The sequence below is a fragment of the Bombina bombina genome, chromosome 3, assembly GCF_027579735.1.
Source record: "Bombina bombina isolate aBomBom1 chromosome 3, aBomBom1.pri, whole genome shotgun sequence".
In the NCBI taxonomy this organism is placed as follows: Eukaryota; Metazoa; Chordata; class Amphibia; order Anura; family Bombinatoridae; genus Bombina; species Bombina bombina.
Window position 1 is genome coordinate 564,869,500 of NC_069501.1, and position 19,447 is coordinate 564,888,946.

Sequence of the window (19,447 nt, forward strand, 5' to 3'; positions counted from 1 at the left end):
TTGTTGCTAAAGATAAGTGGCATTATAGAGACATTTTAGTAGTAATTAAGGGATTGGGTTTAGGGGTATTTGAGGGAATAATCATATTAGACTTTGATGAATAATTTTGAATTTAAAAGTAAATTGGAACTTGATTTTATTTTTGTTTGATAGTCTAAACTGTTATTTGCACAAATATAATGCAAAGTGACACACTAAATGCTTTGCAGAGTCCTCTCTTTAAAATGAAAGTTAAGTTATTATTATTATTATAATACTTTATTTATGAAGCGCCAATAATATTCCGCAGCGCTGTCCATGGATACAGTTCATTTAAATAAAGCAATAATATAAAATTTCTAAGAGACAGGACAAAATTTACAAACACAGGAGGAATCGAGGGCCCTATTCACGTGGGAACTTACAATCTAGAAGGGTAGGAGGTTGAGAAACAGGAGGTGAGGACTGCAAGATTGAGAAAGATGTTAATGTAGAGTTAGATGAGGGAAATGTTGTTAGGTAAGAGAAATATTATTGAGTTGGGTGGTAGGCTTCTCTGAACAGAAAAGTCTTCAGAGAGCATTTAAAGGAAGAAAGATTAGGGCAAAGCCTGACAGCACGAGGGAGAGTGTTCCAGAGGGTAGGTGCTGCACGACAGCAGTCCTGCAGTCTAGCATGAGAGGAGGTGATAGTCGCAGATGCAAGGAGCAGGTCATTGTTGGATCTTAGTGGGCGGACGGGAGTATACTTGTTGATTAGAGAGGATAGGTAGAGGAGAGCGGTGTTGGCGAGCGCTTTTATGCAAGGGTGAGAATTTTTTATTTTATTCTGCTGTGTATGGGGAGCCAATGAAGGGACTCGCAGAGAGGTGCAGCAGATACAGAGCGACGGGAAAGGTGGATCAGCCTGGCAGAGGCATTTAGGATGGATTGAAGGGGGGAGAGGCGGGAAAGAGGAAGGCCAGTAAGTAGGTTATTACAGTAGTCAAGTCGGGAAATAACAAGGGAGTGGACTATTTGCTTTTTGGTGTTAGCGCACAGAAAAGGTTGAATCTTGGAAATGTTGCGTAGATGGTTGCGGCAGGATGTAGAAAGCGATTGGATATGGGGGGCAAAGGATAGATTTGAGTCAAGTGTAACTCCGAGGCAGCGGACTTGGGGCGATGGGGAAATGGTGATGCCGTCAACAGGGATAGAGAAGTCACAAGTCGGCGTAGAGCTTAAGGGGGGGAGATAAGAAGGAGCTCAGTCTTGCACATGTTAATCTTTAGGTGGTGAGAGGCCATCCAGGAAGAAATATCAGATAAGCAGTCGCTGACATGAGAAAGGACAGAGGGAGAGGGAGAGAGAGCAGGGGTGGAGAGGCAGATCTGGGTGTCATCAGCATAGAGGTGATATTTGAAGCCATAACTGTTGATAAGTTTACCCAGCGAAGAAGTATAAATGGAGAAGAGTAGATGACCCAGAACAGATCCTTGATGTACTCTGACAGAGGCATTGGAGAGGAGTCGCCGCCGGCAATTGACACAGAAAAAGACCTGCGAGAAAGATAAGAGTGAATCCAAAAAAAGAGCAGTGTCACAGAGGTCAAAAGAGCTAAGGGTCTGTGGGAGGAGGGGGTGGTCAACTGTGTCGAAGACAGCTGAGAGGTCAAGTAAGATGAGTATGGAGTAGTGGCCAATATTTTTAGCAGAGAGATCGTTAGTAACCTTGGTAAGGGCAGTCTCAGTTAAGTGTTTGGGGCGGAATCCGGATTGCAGGGGGTCAAGTAAGGAGTTGGCGGACAGGAAATGGGTTAGGCAATTGTAAACTAGTTTTTCAAGGAGTTTTGATGTTAGTGGACGCAGTGATATGGAGCGGTAGCTTTCAGGAGAATTAGGGTCCAGGGAGGGTTTTTTGAGTATGGGAGTGACTTTTGTGTGTTTGAAAGAAGATGGGAATGAGCCAGTAGAAAGAGAGTTTGTAGATGTGGGTAAGAGCAGGAGTGAAGGTGGAAGATAGGGAGGGTATTAGATGGGAAGGGATAGGGTCGAGCGGGCAGGTAGTGAGGCGTGAGGAAGATGGTAAGGAGGAAACTTCATTCTCAGTTGCTAGATGGAAGTAGAAGATGCAGAGGTCAAAATTAAACTTTCGTTATTCAGATACAGCACACAATTTTAAATAACTTTCCATTTCACTTCCATTAGCTAAATGTGCACAATCATTGTATATGCACCAGCTCCTACTGAGCATGTGCATGATTCACAGGGTATATGTATTTGCATTTTGTGAGTGGCTTATAGCTATATTTCTTTCATGTAATTGGCAAGAGTCCATGAGCTAGTGACATATGGGATATACAATCCTACCAGGAGGGGCAAAGTTTCCCAAACCTCAAAATGCCTATAAATACACCCCTCACCACACCCACAATTCAGTTTTACAAACTTTGCCTCCTATGGAGGTGATGAAGTAAGTTTGTGCTAAGATTTCTACGTTGACATGCGCTTCTCAGCATTTTGAAGCCCGATTCCTCTCAGAGTACAGCGAATGTCAGAGGGATATGAAGGGAGTATCACCTATTGAATGCAATGGTTTTCCTCACGGGAGATCTATTTCATAGGTTCTCTGTTATCGGTCATAGAGATTCATCTCCTTACCTCCCTTTTCAGATCGACGATATACTCTCATATACCATTACCTCTACTGATAACTGTTTCAGTACTGGTTTGGCTATCTGCTATATGTGGATGGGTGTCTTTCGGTAAGTATGTTTTTATTACTTAAGACACCTCAGCTATGGTTTGGCACTTTATGCATTAATATAAAGTTCTAAATATATGTATTTTACTTATATTTGCCATGAGTCAGGTTCATGTATTTCCTTTTTGCAGACTGTCAGTTTCATATTTGGAGAAAATAAACATATTAAGAAATATTTTTCTTACCTGGGGTTTAAAAATTGACTTAATTTTTCTTTGCAAATTGCGGGCAGGATTAGGCCCGCGGGTGCGCCAAATGCTAGACTTTATTGTGTCATTCTTGGCGCGTAAGTACGTCCGTTGACGCAAGTTCGTCATTTCCGGCGTCATAGTTGACGCCGAGTTGCTTACACAAGGTTGCGTCGTTAGTGACGCAAGTGTCCAGACGTTGTTGGCGCCAAAAAAATTTCAGTTACGTTGTGCATCATACTTGGCGTCAAATTTTTTCATTATTTTTTCACCTCATTGCTATTTGCCTCTTGCCTTTTTCTATGTCAGAGGGCTATGCTATTTGCATTTTTTCCCATTCCTGAAACTGTCATATAAGGAAATTGATAATTTTGCTTTATATGTTGTTTTTTCTTTTACATTTTGCAAGATGTCTCAATCTGATCCTGTCTCAGAAGTATCTGTTGGAACTTTGCTGCCCGATATCGGTTCTACCAAAGCTAAGTGCATTTGTTGTATACTTGTGGAGATTATATCTCCGAATGTCATTTGTAATAGTTGTCATGATAAACTTTTACATGCAGATAATGTGTCCATCAGTAATAGTACATTGCCGGTTGCAGTTCCTTCAACTTCTAATGTACATGATATACCTATGAATTTTAAAGAATTTGTTACTGATTCTATTCAGAAGGCTCTGTCTGCATTTCCGCTTTCTAATAAAAGTAAAAGGTCTTTTAAAACTTCTCATAAGGTTGATTAAATTTTAAATCACCAACAACATAATGAATTATCCTCCTCTGATGAGGATCTATCTGATTCAGAAGATCCTTCCTCAGATATTGACACCGACAAATCTACTTATTTATTTAAAATGGAGTATATTCGTTCTTTGTTAAAAGAAGTGTTAATTACTTTGGATATTGAGGAAACTAGTCCTCTTGACATTAAAACTAGTAAACGTTTAAATTCTGTTTTTAAACCTCCTGTGGTTACTCCAGAGGTTTTTCCTATTCCTGAGGCTATTTCTGATATGATTTCTAAGGAATGGAATAAGTCGGGTACTTCTTTTATTCCTTCTTCAAGGTTTAAAAAATTGTATCCTTTACCAGCAATTTCAATAGAGTTTTGGGAAAAGATCCCCAAAGTTGATGGGGCTATTTCTACTCTTGCTAAACGTACCACTATTCCTATGGAAGATAGTACTTCTTTTAAAGATCCTTTAGATAGGAAACTTGAAAATTATCTAAGGAATGCCTATTTATATTCAGGTCATCTTCTCAGGCCTGCAATTTCTTCGGCTGATGTTGCAGCTGCATCAACTTTTTGGTTGGAGAATTTACCGCAACAAGAATTGGATTCTGACGTATCTAGCATTGTTCGCTTACTGCAACATGCTAATCATTTTATTTGTGATGCCATTTTTGATATTATCAAAATTGATGTTAGATCCATGTCTTTAGCTATTTTAGCTAGAAGAGCTTTGTGGCTTAAATCTTGAAATGATGATATGACATCTAAGTCTAGATTGCTATCTCTTTCTTTCCAAGGTAATAATTTATTTGGTTCTCAGTTGGATTCTATTTCAACTGTTACTGGGGGGAAGGGAGTTTTTTTGCCTCAGGATAAGAAACCTAAGGGTAAATCTAAGGCTTCTAACCGTTTTCGTTCCTTTCGTCAAAATAAAGAACGAAAACCTAATCCTTCTCCCAAGGAATCTGTTTCCAATTGGAAGCCTTCCTCAAATTGGAACAAATCCAAGCCATTTAAGAAACCAAAGTCAGCCCCTAAGTCCGCATGAAGGTGCGGCCCTCATTCCAGCTCAGCTGGTAGGGGGCAGATTAAGGTTTTTCAAGGATGTTTGGATCAATTCTGTCCAAAATCATTGGATTCAGAACATTACCTCTCAGGGGTATTGAATAGGATTCAGAGTAAGATGACCTGTGAGAAGATTTTTTCTCTCACACATCCCAGCAAATCCAGTAAAAGCTCAGGCTTTCCTGAAGTGTATTTCAGACCTGGAGTTATCTGGGGGTAATCATGCCAGTTCCTTTTCAGGAACAGGGTCTGGGGTTTTATTCAAATCTATTCATTGTCCCAAAGAAGGAAAATTCATTCAGACCAGTTCTGGATCTGAAAATTTTGAATCATTATGTAAGAGTACCAACTTTCAAAATGGTAACTATAAGGACTATTCTGCCTTTTGTTCAGCAAGGACATTATATGTCCACAATAGATTTGCAGGATGCATACCTTCATATTCTGATTCATCCAGATCATTATCAGTTCCTGAGATTCTCTTTTCTAGACAAGCATTACCAATTTGTTACTCTTCTGTTTGGCCTAGCAACAGCTCCAAGAATCTTTTCAAAGGTTCTCAGTGCCCTGCTCTCTGTAACCAGAGAGCAGGGTATTGCGGTTTTTCCTTATTTGGACGTTATCTTGGTACTAGCTCAGTCTTTACGTTCTGCAGAATCTCACATGAATCAACTAGTGTTGTTTCTTCGGAAATATGGTTGGAGGATCAATTTACCAAAGAGTTTCTTGATTCCTCAGACAAGGGTCACCTTTTTAGGTTTCCAGATAGATTCAGTGTCCATGACTCTGTCTCTAACAGACAAGAGACATTTAAAATTGGTTGCAGCCTGTCGTCACCTTCAGTCTCAGTCATTCCCTTCAGTGGCTATGTGCATGGAAGTTTTAGGTCTCATGACTGCAGCTTCGGACGCGATCCCCTTTGCTCGTTTTTACATCAGACCTCTCCAGCTTTGTATGCTGAATCAATGGTGCAGGGATTATACAAAGATGTCACAATTAATATCCTTAAATCCCAATGTTCGACACTCTCTGACGTGGTGGTTAAATCACCAGCGTCTTTCAGGTTGGGGAGCTGTTTAGGGATCTCTGACAGCACAAGGGGTTTGGAAATCTCAAGAGGCGAGATTACAATCAATATTTTAGAACTCCGTGCAATCTTCAGAGCTCTTTAGTTTAGGCCTCTGTTAAAGGGAGAACCGTTCATTTGTTTTCAGACAGACAATATCACAACAGTGGCATATGTCAATCATCAGGGTGGGAGTCACAGTCCACAAGCAATGAAAGAAGTATCTCGGATACTTGTTTGGGCGGAATCCAGCTCCTGTCTAATTTCTGTGGTGCATATCCCAGGTGTAGTCAATAGGGAGGCGGATTATCTCAGCCGTCAGACTTTACATCCGGGGGAGTGGTCCCTCCATCCAGATGTGTTTTCTCAGATTGTTCAGATGTGGGGTCTTCCAGAGATAGATCTGATGGCCTCTCATCTAAACAAGAAACTTCCCAGATACCTGTCCAGGTCCAGGGATTTTCAGGCGGAAGCAGTGGATGCATTAACACTTCCTTGGTGTTATCAACCTGCTTATATTTTTCCGCCTCTAGTTCTTCTTCCAAGAGTGATCTCCAAAATCGTCATGGAACAATCATTTGTGCTGCTGGTGGCTCCAGCATGGCCACACAGGTTTTGGTATGCGGATTGTGTTCGGATGTCCAGTTACCAACCTTGGCCACTTCCGTTAAGGCCGGACCTATTGTGTCAAGGTCCGTTTTTCCATCAGGATCTCAAATCATTAAATTTGAAGGTGTTGGAATTGAACGCCTAGTGCTAAGTCATAAAGGTTTCTCTGTCTCAGTGATTAATACTATGTTACAAGCTCGTAAATCTGTTTCTAGAAAGATTTGTTATCGAGTTTGGAAGACTTAGATTTCATGGTGTTCCTCTCAAATTCTCTTGGCATTCATTTAGAATTCCTAGAATTTTACAGTTTCTTCAGGATGGTTTGGATAAATGTTTGTCTGCAAGTTCCTTGAAAGGACAAATCTCTGCTCTTTCTGTTTTATTCCACAGAAAAATTGCTAAACTATATTCACTGTTTTGTACAGGCTTTGGTTCGTATCAAGCCTGTCATTAAATCAATTTCTCCTCCTTGGAGTCTTAATTTGGTTCTGAAGGCTTTACAGGCTCCTCCATGTGAGCCTATGCATTCTTTGGACATTAAACTACTTTCCTGGAAAGTGTTTTTCCTTTTGGCCATCTCTACTCCTAGAAGAGTTTCTGAGCTATCTGCTCTTTCTTGTGAATCTCCTTTTCTGACTTTTCATCAGGATAAGGCTGTTTTGCGGATTTCATTTAAATTTTTACCGAAGTTTGTGAATTCTAACAACATTAGTAGAGAAATTGTTGTCCCTTCCTTGTGTCCTAATCCTAATCTTTCTTTGGAAAGATCCTTACATTCTTTGGATGTGGTGAGAGCTTTGAAATATTATGTTGAAGCTACTAAAGATTTCAGGAAGACTTCTAGTCTATTTGTTATATTATCTGGTTCTAGGAAAGGTCAGAAGGCTTCTGCTGTTTCCTTGTCTTCTTGGTTAAAGCTTTTGATTCATCAAGCTTATTTGGAGTTGGGTCAGGCCCCGCCTCAGAGAATTACAGCTCATTCTACTAGATCAGTCTCCACTTCGTGGGCTTTTAAGAATGAAGCTTCAGTTGATCAGATTTGCAAAGCGGCAACTTGGTCCTCTTTGCATACATTTACTAAATTCTACAGTTTTGATGTATTTGCTTCTTCAGAAGCAAAAGTTCTTCAGGCAGCTGTTTCAGTTTGATTCTTCTGCTTATGTTTTAAGTTTTTCTTGTCATTAAAGAATAAATTTATAATTTGGGTTGTGGATTATTTTTTCAGCGGAAAATGGCTGTCCATGGGGACAACTTTCTTGAGACCGTCCCCCAGGAGATTGTGACCACGGACGCAAGTCTGGCAGGATATGGAGCTGTTTGGGGTGCCAGGATGGCACAAGGAAAATCGTCCCAGGAGGAGTCTCTTCTTCCAATAAATATTCTGGAACTCCGAGCAATCTACAATGCTCTGAAGGCATGGCCTCCCCTGGGGTCGTTCAGATTCCAGTCCGACAACATAACCTCGGTGGCTTACATCAACCATCATGGGGGTACGAGGAGCTCCCTAGCCATGAGGGAGGTGTCTCGGATCTTGGAGTGGGCGGAGTCCCACAACTGCTCGCTCTCATCGATTCACATTCCAGGTGTGGACAACTAGGAAGCTGACTTTCTCAGCTGACAATCCTTCTATCCGGGGCAATGGTCTCTTCACCCCAAAGTGTTTGCGGCAGTTTGTCTAAGGTGGGGAACGCCAGAGATGGATCTCATGGCGTCCAGACTCAATTGCAAACTACCCAGACACGGGTCGAGGTCCAGGGATCCCCAGGAGGAGCTGATAGATGCCTTAGCGGTGCCTTGGGGATTCAGCCTAGCTTACATTTTTCATCATCAAAATCTCGATTCTCTGAGGCTGACTGTGTGGAGATTGAACGCCTAGTCTTAACCAAGAGAGGCTTTTCTGAGAGTGTGATTGATACTCTAATTCAGGCAAGGAAGCCAGTCACTTGCTGCATCTACCATAAGGTGTAGAGGACTTGTCCTGGTGTGAGACGCATGGATATCCTTGGCATAAGGTGAAGGTATCCAGGATTCTGTCCTTTCTCCAGGATGGTTTGAAAAAGGGTCTTAATTCCAGTTCCTTAAAGGGACAGATTTCGGCATTATCAGTCTTGTTGCATAGGAGACTCGCTGAGCTCCCTGACATCCAATCTTTTGTTCAGGCTCTGTCTAGAATCAGGCCTGTCTTTAGACAGTCTGCTCCCCCATGGAGCTTAAACTTGGTTCTTAAGGTATTGCAGAAGGTTCTGTTTGAGCCTATGCATTCCATTGACATTAAGATTCTGTCCTGGAAGGTTCTCTTCCTATTGGACATTGCATCGGCACGCAGAGAATCTAAACTGGCTGCCTTGCAATGTGAGCCTCGTTTTTTTATGCTGATAGGCCTGTGCTTCGCACTGGTTTGGGTTTTCTTCCCAAGGGGGTGTCCGACCGTAAAATCAATCAGGAAATAGTGGTTCCTTCCTTGTGTTCTAACCCCCCTTCATCTAAGAACTTCAGGGCATGAACCACATCCAGATTATAAAGTAACCGCTCCTATCTTCAGGCTACAAAGGATTCACATCTCTTTTTGTGGTGTATTCAGGGAAGCGCAAGGGGCAGACAGCCTCTTCTACTACTTTGTCCTTTTGGTTGAGGAGCTTGATTCGCTTGGCCTATGAGACAGCAAGACTTAAGCCTCCTCTGAGGATCACGGCTCATTCCACTAGAGCTGTGGCTTTGTCTTGGGCCTTCAAGAATGAGGTCTCTATGGATCAAATTTGTAAGGCGGCTACCTGGTCCTCCTTACACACTTTATACAAAATCTTACAAATTTGATGTTTCTCTTGTAAGGTGTATCCAGTCCACGGGTTCATCCATTACTTGTGGGATATTCTCCTTCCCAACAGGAAGTTGCAAGAGGACACCCACAGCAAAGCTGTCTATATAGCTCCTCCCCTAACTGCCACCCCCAGTCATTCTCTTGCAACTCTCGACAAGGGAAGTAGCTAGAGATATGTGGTGACTTAGTGTAGTTTTACCTTCAATCAAGAGTTTGTTATTTTTAAACGGTACCGGCGTTGTACTGTTTTACTCTCAGGCAGAAATTAGAAGAAGAATTCTGCCTGGAGGTTTGATGATCTTAGCGGTTTGTAACTAAGGTCCATTGCTGTTTCTCACACATAACTGAAGAATATGGGAAAACTTCAGTTGGGGGAACGGTCTGCAGATTACCTGCTTTGAGGTATGTTCAGTATTTTTATTTCTAGAGAGATGAATAAGTTCTAGAAAATGCTGACAGAGCCTTGTGTATTTGAGGTAAGCCTGATGCAGTGATTTAACAGCAACTGGGATCATGCTTACAAAACAGGGCAATACTCATGTTAATATTCATATTACTTAGTGACAAAACATTTACATGATTTCATAAATAGGACGTTTTTTCTCTGAGGGAGATAAGTCTTTATTTGGGGCCTAGTTTCCACATGGCTAGTCAGACACTCCTAGGAGTATTTTCTTAAGGCCCTTCTAACATCCAGTAACATGGTGGGAGGGGCCTATTTTAGCACTCTAACTATGCAGTTTTAATTCAGACTGAGACATCCAGCTTCCCTAGAGGTTTCCTCTGACATCTGAGGACCATTTCAAAGGGGTTATTTCTGCACAAAATCGTTTTTGAGGGCAGGTAGGAGCCTCAGCAGTGCTGTGGCAAGGTGCTCAATTGATTTTTAACGTTTTTCAATCCGGTTTGGGGCCTAAGGGGTTAATCATCCATTTGCAAGTGGGTGCAATGTTGCTTTAGTCCCTTACACACACTGTAAAAATTTCAAAGACTTTACTGTATTTTTACACTGTTTTGCAGTTTAAGTGCTATTTTTTTCTCTTAAAGGCACAGTAACGTTTTTGTTTAAATGCTGTTTCACCTTTATTAAAGTGTTTTCCAAGCTTGCTTGTCTCATTACTAGTCTGTTAAACATGTCTGACATAGAGGAAACTCCTTGTTCAATATGTTTTGAAGCCATGGTGGAACCCCCTCTTAGAATGTGTACCAAATGTACTGATATTTCTATAAAATATAAAGACCATATTATGGCGCTTAAAGATTTATCTCCAGGTGATTCACTGACTGAAAAGAGGGAGATTATGCCATATAGCTCTCCCCATGTGTCAGAACCTATAACTCCTGCTCAAGTGACGCCAAGTACATCTAGCGCATCTAATTCTTTTATCTTACAGGACATGGCGGCAGTTATGAATGCTACCCTCTCAGAGGTATTCTCCAAACTGCCAGGGCTACAAGGAAAGCGAGACAGCTCAGGGGCTAGAACTAATACAGAGCTTTCTGACGCTTTAATGCCTGTGTCCGATATACCCTCACAATGCTCTGAAGCCGAGGCAGGGGAGCTTCTATCTGTGGGTGACATTTCAGACTCAGGGAAGGCGTTACTTCAGTCTGATTCTGAAATGACAGCGTTTAAATTTAAGCTTGAACACCTCTGCTTATTGCTTAGGGAGGTTTTAGCGACTCTGGATGACTGTGACCCCACTGTGGTTCCAGAGAAATTGTGTAAAATGGAGAAATACTTTGCAGTGCCTGTTTACACTGATGTTTTTCCAGTCCCTAAGAGGTTTTCGGAAATGATTACTAAGGAATGGGATAGACCAGGTGTGCCGTTCTCTCCCCCTCCTGCTTTCAAAAAGACGTTACCCATAGATGCCGCCATACGGGACTCGTGGCAGACGGTTCCTAAGGTGGAGGGAGCAGTCTCTACCCTAGCTTAGCATACAACTATCCCCGTCGAGGACAGTTGTGCTTTCCTAGATCCTATGGATAAAAAATTGGAGGGTCTCCTTAAGAAAATTTTTATACATCAAGGTTTTATTCTCCAGCCTCTTGCATGCATTGCCCCAGTTACTGCTGCAGAGGCTTTTTGGTTTGAGTCTCTTGAGGAGGCTCTACAGGTAGAGACCCCGCTAGACAATATTCTAGACAGGATTAAAGCTCTTAAGTTAGGTAACTCCTTTATTTCTGACGCCATTTTTCATTTAGCCAAGCTAACGGCTAAGAATTCAGGTTTTGCCATTTTGGCGCGTAGGGCACTATGGCTTAAGTCCTGGTCAGCAGACGTTACTTCAAAGTCTAAGCTTCTTAACATCCCCTTCAAGGGACAGACCCTATTCGGGCTTGGTCTGAAGGAGATCATTTCTGATATTACTGGAGGAAAAGGTCACGCCCTTCCTCAGGATAGGTCCAATAAGTTAAGGACCAAACAGAATCATTTTCGTTCCTTTCGAAACTTCAAGAGTGGCGCAGCTTCGGCTTCCTCTAATGCAAAACAAGAGGGAAATTTCGCCCAGTCCAAACCAGTCTGGAGACCTAACCAGGCCTGGAACAAGGGGAAGCAGGCCAAGAAACCTGCGGCTGCCTCTAAGACAGCATGAAGGAGTAGCCCCCGATCCGGGACCGGATCTAGTAGGGGGGCAGACTTTCTCTCTTCGCCCAGGCTTGGGCAAGAGACGTCCAGGATCCCTGGGCATTAGAGATTGTTTCCCAGGGATATCTTCTGGACTTCAAAGCTTCATCTCCAAAGGGGAGATTTCATCTCTCACAATTATCTGTAAACCAGATAAAGAGAGAGGCATTCTTACGTTGTGTTCAAGACCTACTGGTTATGGGAGTGATCCACCCAGTTCCAAGGGAGGAACAGGGGCAGGGCTTCTATTCAAATCTGTTTATAGTTCGCAAAAAAGAGGGAACTTTCAGACCAATCTTGTATCTCAAGATCCTAAACAAATTTCTCAGGGTCCCATCCTTCAGGATCGAGACTATCCGAACCATCCTCCCTATGATCCAGGAGGGTCAATATATGACTACCGTGGACTTAAAGGATGCTTATCTCCACATTCTGATTCACAGAGATCATCATCAGTTCCTCAGGTTCGCCTTATTAGACAGGCATTACCAGTTTGTGGCTCTTCCCTTCAGGTTAGCCACGGCACCAAGAATCTTTACGAAGGTTCTAGGGTCCCTACTGACGGTTCTAAGGCCACGGGGCATAGCAGTGGCTCCTTACTTAGACGACATTCTGATACAGGCGTCGACTTTTCGAATCGCCAAGTCCCATACGGACATTGTTCTGGCCTTTCTGAGGACTCACGGGTGGAAGGTGAACGAAGAAAAGAGTTCTCTCTCCCCTCTCACAAGAGTTTCCTTCCTAGGAACACTGATAGATTCAGAGGTCAGGTTATCAAAGCTTCTAAATTCCTGCCGTGCTCTTCATTCCACTTCTCGGCCGTCAGTGGCTCAGTGTATGGAAGTAATCGGCCTAATGGTAGTGGCAATGGACATAGTTCCGTTTGCCCGCCTACATCTCAGACCACTGCAACTTTGCATGCTCAATCAGTGGAATGGGGATTACACAGATTTGTCCCCTCTGCTAAATCTGGATCAAGAGACCAGGGATTCTCTTCTCTGGTGGTTATCTCGGGTCCATCTGTCCAGGGGAATGAGTTTCCGCAGGCCAGAGTGGACTATAGTGACGACAGATGCCAGCCAAGGTGGTGTCTAACCGTAACATCAATCAGGAAATAGTTGTTCCTTCTTTGTGTCCTAACCCTTCTTCTTCAAAGGAGAGGTTACTTCATAACCTGGATGTGGTTCGTGCCTTGAAGTTCTATCTTCAGGCTACAAAGGATTTCAGACGGTCTACATCTCTTTTTGTGGTGTATTCTGGGAAGTGCAAGGGGCAAAGGGCCTCTGCTACGTCTTTGTCTTTTTGGTTGAGGAGCTTGATTCTCTCGGTTTATGACAGCGGGTCATAAGCCTCCTCAGAGGATCACGGCTCATTCGACTAGAGCTTTGGCTTCGTCTTGGGCCTTCAAGAATGAGGCCTCTATGGATCAAATTTGTAAGGCGGCTACCTGGTCCACCTTACACACTTTTATGAAGTTTTACAAATTTAACGTTTTTGCTTCTGTGGAAGCGGTTTTTGGGAGAGAGGTTTTGCATGCTGTGGTGCCCTCAGATTAGGGTCCGCCTTTTACCCTCCCGGTTTCATTCAGTGTCCTCTAGAGCTTGGGTATATGTTCCCACAAGTAATGAATGAAGCCGTGGACTCTCCTCCCCTTTAGATGGAAAACATAAATTATGCTTACCTGATAATTTTATTTCCATCGAGGGGAGGAGAGTCCACGGCTCCTGCCCGTATCTCTGTTGGGGCGGCCCTAAATTTATCATCTTATGGCACCTTTTTTACCCTGATTTTTCTCCTACTGTTCCTGGTTGTCTCGGCAGAATGACTGGGGGATGAGGGAAGTGGGGGAGTTATTTAAGCCTTTGGCTGGGTTGTCTTTGCCTCCTCCTGGTGGCCAGGTTCTTAATTCCCAAAAGTAATGAATGAAGCTGTGGACTCTTTCCTCGATGGAAATGAAATTATCAGGTAAGCATATTTTATGGGTTTTTTCTACCACATGTCAAGAGAGTAAAACTTGGAGGATAGTTTAATTTCTATTTTTTGTTTAGTCAGCCTGATGGTTAGCTTAGCTGCCTAGCAAGCAGAAGGTTTGCAGTTACCCTTTGGAGCCTAATCCAAGATTTCCACCCAGGGACAGATTTGTCTTTCTAGGGTATCTGCCTCCAAGGTTTGATGAGAGAGGTTAATCGCGGTTTATAAACGCATCCGCGATTAAACGTGCAGCCCTAATTTCTAGATACGGTGAGTCCACAGCCCACCCTTATTTTCAGACAGTTTTTTGTTTTTATCTAAAGCTCAGGCACCTCTACAATTTGTGTTATTTCCTCTTTTTTTTTTTTTCTTCGGTCAAATGGCTAGGGATTGTGGGAATGGAAGTGATACTTAACAGCTTTGCTGTGGAGCTCTTAGCTTCCTCCTGCTGACCAGGAGTGATATTCCCAACAGTAATTGATGTTTCTTTGGACTCACTGTATCTAGAAATAAATACATTTATCATAAATTTTGTTTTTGCATGCATTGTCTTTTTATTATTCATTTGATTATGCTACTGTTTGGTGGTCTTTTATGTTTAAATATTTTTTATTAAACCATTTTATCAAGTTTCAACATTCACTTGCACAATGGTTCCGATCTGTGGCCACAGAACAATATTCCATAACAAACTGGTGGGTTAATCATACATTAAATTTTCATTAACATCTACAGATCCACTAATCCACCTCTGTTCCTCTGTGTATCTCCTAAAGAGGAGCGCTCGGCCCTCTGATGATCAGATGAGGGTATCACCCTTTTGGGTCCTGGGAGACCTGTTTATGATTCAGATAGAACATACAATTTTAAACAACTTTCCAATTTACTTCTATTATCAAATTTGCTTCATTATCTTGTTATCCTTTGCTGACGGAACAGCATTGCACTACTGGCAGCTAGCTGAACCCATCTAGTTAGCCAATTACAAGAGACAAATGTGTGCAGGCACCAATTAGCAGCAGCTTCCACTGGTGTATATGTGCATATTCTTTTTCAACAAGGGATACTAAGAGAACGAAGCACCTTTGAAAATAGAAGTGAATTTAAGTGTCTTAAAGTTACATGCTCTTTATGAATCAGGCAAGTTTAATTTTGACTTTCCTATCCCTTTAAGTTTAGCTAAAACAGTGTGTATATTAGCACCCTAAACAATGTCAATTGTATGTAGCTGCAGACTAGTCGGTGGATTCAATATTTAGAATCTCTACCAACTCTGCGTTGTCACCAGGTGCTGCTATTCAGCTTTTTAGAAATGATATATTAAATCATTTCAAACCAGGCCTACCCAAATATATGGCTCAGGCGTCACATCCGGTTTTCCAAGGGTTTTTGTGTGGTGCTCAGTACCACAGAGCAGAAAACAGATATCAGTAGAATTGTTTTTTAAGGCATCAAACTCACTCCTTAATTGATAATTTAACGTGTATTTTTATGAAAGGTTTTACATTTGAGTAGTGAGAAAATATGTATGTGTTTAAATTCCTTAGTGGTAACTAATTTCATATGTAATTTTTAACAAAAAAATTGATTATAATCTAGTGTTGGTTTGAGACATTATGTTTAGCATAAGTGTGACTATAATTTGTGGCCCGCAACCATCCCGCTATTAGTTAACAGTCCTTCATATTTAAAAAAAAAACAAAAAAATCCTGTTTACAAATGCGATCTCATGCTGTTTTAGTTCTATTTCACGTGTGCATTTGGAAGCACATTTAGCTCGGTGGTAGTAATTTGGCTACAGCCCCTTGTCAGTGACTGATAATAAAGGGACGTTTAGGAATGGTTAAAATATATATATTTATATTTGCCGGTCCCCCTGCCCTCCTAGCTCGGCAGACATTATTTAAACTTTCTGCACGGCTTACCTAAATAATAAATCGTGTGCTGTGGAGAGTTTAAATTGCAGCTGCCAATATCTCTGCAGAACCTGATTTATTATTTAGGTAACCCGTGCCGCAAGTTTAAATAATGTCTGCCAAGCTAGAGTGGCAGGGGGACCTGCACATACATATCATCTTTTTTTTTACCGTTCCTCTAAATTGTTCATAAACTTCCCTGTTATCAGTTACTGATTAGGGGCTGTTGCCAAAGAATAAGCTATCTGAGGAGTGTAAATTACGTCTCTATTGAAAAGCTTATATCAGCACTGCCAGGTTATTTTTAACTCCTTTAGCTGCAAAATTATATATAAAGTGTCAATGGCACTTTTTTATATACATCATTCTTGATTAAACTATTGTATTATAATTTTTGACTACACTGTCCCTTTTAATTTAGGTAAAGTACAAATAGTACATTCTAGAAAATCAATTAAAAAAAAAAAAAAGTAATTTTGTTTTCCTTGCCTTACAGATCCGACCACACATTGCCACTCTTCGTAAATACACTTATGGCAAGCATATCCTTGCCAAGCTGGAGAAATACTACATGAAGAACGGCATGGATTTGGGCCCTATGTGTGGCCCCTCAAATGGCATCATCTAGAGATCTGCACTGGCCACCACTCCCCACCCCCACTAAAGAGGGAGTCCTTGGATGTAGTTCTAACGTTAAAAAGCAAAAAACAAAAAAAAAAACTTTGTAAATGTCTTTAATTTTATTACATCTTTGTGACATATTAATTATTATTTTTTTTAATCAACCTAGCCGTCTGCTGTATTTCTGTATAGAATCACTTGTACATATCTTGTACATGTCCTGTCCCCAACCTAAACGCACTATTTCACATGTGCATAAGAGCCCGTGTTAATAAATTTGCTCCTTTCCAACTCTAAAAATTTTTTTTATGAAATCAGGAAATCATCACTATGTTCCCTTATTGTTTATTTTTAAACATGGTTTGTTCAACCAGTCTTCTCCATTTCTATCCGTACGTGTGTGTATGTATGTGTGTGTGTGTGTGTATATATATATATATATATATAATTTGTGTGTGTATATATATATATATATATATATATGTATGTAAAATATATATAAAATATATATATACATATATATAATGTATGTGTGTGTGTATATATATATATGTGTGTGTGTGTGTGTATATATATATATATATATATAGATATATAGATATATATATATATAGATATATATATATATATATAGAGAGAGAGAGAGAGAGAGATGTGTATATTATTATTTTTTTCTGAGCAGGATCTGTTTTATTGTGCTTAAATCAGGCTGAAATGCAGGTTAATATTAGTCTGCTTCTTTTTATGACTGTATTTTTGATTTAAAAAAAGACTTCCTTTAGCATGTCCACCTAAAAATCTAACCCCGCTTTCCTTTTTCGCTTTGTATAAATATGTAGTGTATACTTGATATAGATATTTGCATATATATATATATATATATATAAAACTTTGTAGTAATTTTTTTCTTTTAGTTTTTTGATGTTTAATATACAGATGTATCCTGCAGTTAGTGGACATAAACCCTTTTGACTGTAAAATTGTACATTTGTAAAACCTTAGTAATGTAAATGTGAGTTTAAAAATCAACATAAACCCTTCCTTTTTTTGGTAAGAGATAAGAAAAGGCAAAAAAAAACAAACACTTTAGGCCAAACTGTGCATTTCCAGATTTCTTCTACGGATATAATGGTTGTGATGTTGTAAATTGTAAATTGTAATTTCTGCCAGAAAGACAGTTATTTTTTTGTCCATTTTTAGTTGATGTATGAAATTGTTTTATTTCATCAAATGATTTGGAAAGTTTAAAATTTGCTCAATAATAGTGCAAACTTATTTTAAATAAGCAGATTATAAATTAATTTCTGCAATTCTGTTGTCATATGCCCCTCTATACAGTTGGAAATCTTGTTATTACTTGTACAGATGATGAAAATTGTTTTGCATTTTGTCTCACTTGTAAGTTGCTGTAACATATTGTCCACTTAATTCTTTCTTGTTTGAATATACAAATGTAATAGTTAAACGGTGTATATTTACAACAAAAGATCCTTCTTTTTGTGTATATTACAAATGAAATTTTTCCAAGCACACTTGTTTAACTGTATGTGTTTAATTAAGGATCCCCTCTTCTGTTGCCAGAGGATATTGATCAGGAAGGCAATGGAGAAGGGACATTATTGGCCCTGTGGATGCTTCTGATTTAGCAATTATTTTTTTTGTACTTTGTGTAGAATGTCTATAAACGATGTGTGATCTTTATTTTGAAAATTACAGAACTTTGAAATCTAGAACTCCTGTGGTCTGTGTATTTGTGCAGGGCCAACCTTCAGTTCTCATGGAAACACGGTTATAGGCAGCTATTTAAAGGGACACCACACTAGATTTTTCTTTGCATAAATGTTTTGTAGATCCATTTATATAGCTCATCAGCGAGTGTTTTTGTAACAATGTATGGTTTTGTATTTCTTTCATGTAATTAGCAAGAGTCCATGAGCTAGTGACGTATGGGATATACATTCCTACCAGGAGGGGCAAAGTTTCCCAAACCTTAAAATGCCTATAAATACACCCCTCACCACACCCACAATTCAGTTTTACAAACTTTGCCTCCCATGGAGGTGGTGAAGTAAGTTTGTGCTAGATTCTACGTTGATATGCGCTTCGCAGCAGGCTGGAGCCCGGTTTTCCTCTCAGAGTGCAGTGAATGTCAGAGGGATGTGAAGAGAGTATTGCCTATTTGAATTCAATGGTCTCCTTCTACGGGATCTATTTCATAGGTTCTCTGTTATCGGTCGTAGAGATTCATCTCTTACCTCCCTTTTCAGATCGACGATATACTCTTATATACCATTACCTTTACTGATTCTCGTTTCAGTACTGGTTTGGCTATCTACTATATGTAGATGAGTGTCCTGGGGTAAGTAAGTCTTATTTTTTGTGACACGCTAAGCTATGGTTGGGCACTTTATATGTAAAGTTCTAAATATATGTGTTTAAACTTATATTTGCCATGATTCAGGATAATCAGTATTCCTTCATTCAGACTGTCAGTTTCATTATTTGGGATAATGCATATGAATAAATATTTTCTCCTGTTAAGTGTAGTCAGTCCACGGGTCATCCATTACTTATGGGATTATATCTCCTCCCTAACAGGAAGTGCAAGAGGATCACCCAAGCATAGGTACGGAGCTACCGCTATGCCTCGCGGTCTTAGTACTGCCAGAAGAGAGCCCAGAACCTTTGTAAAGATTCTTGGAGCCGTAGCTAACCCGAAGGGAAGAGCTACAAACTGGTAATGCCTGTTTAGGAAGGCAAATCTTAGATACCTGTAATGATCCTTGTGAATCGGTATGTGAAGGTAGGCATCCTTTAAATCCACTGTGGTCATGTACTGACCCTCTTGGATCGTGGGTAAGATGGTTCGAATAGTTTCCATTTTGAACGATGGAACTCTTAGGAATTTGTTTAGGATCTTTAAGTCCAAGATTGGTCTGAAGGTTCCCTCTGTTTTGGGAACCACAAACAGATTTGAATAGAATACTTGCCCGTGTTCCGACCGCGGAAGTGGGTGGATCACTCCCATTAGTAAGAGGAGAGGTCAAAAAGCTTCGGCTACCTCTCTCTCTTTTTGGCTTCGTAGCATAACACGTTTAGCCTATGAGAC

The 19,447-nt window shown here is 40.6% G+C and overlaps 1 protein-coding gene across 8 annotated transcripts in view; it reads left to right on the plus strand.

The window, feature by feature from the left end:
* Window positions 1-18,071, plus strand: part of PUM1 (pumilio RNA binding family member 1) — a 604,766-nt gene extending 586,695 nt beyond the window's left edge. For all 8 annotated transcript variants that reach the window (XM_053707107.1, XM_053707108.1, XM_053707106.1 and 5 more), the window contains exon 22: window positions 16,214-18,071. In XM_053707107.1, the coding sequence (XP_053563082.1) occupies window positions 16,214-16,345 (132 nt within the window). In that variant the 3' untranslated portion in view covers window positions 16,346-18,071. The remainder of the gene's footprint in view (window positions 1-16,213) is intronic.
* The last annotated feature ends 1,376 nt before the right edge of the window (window positions 18,072-19,447 follow it).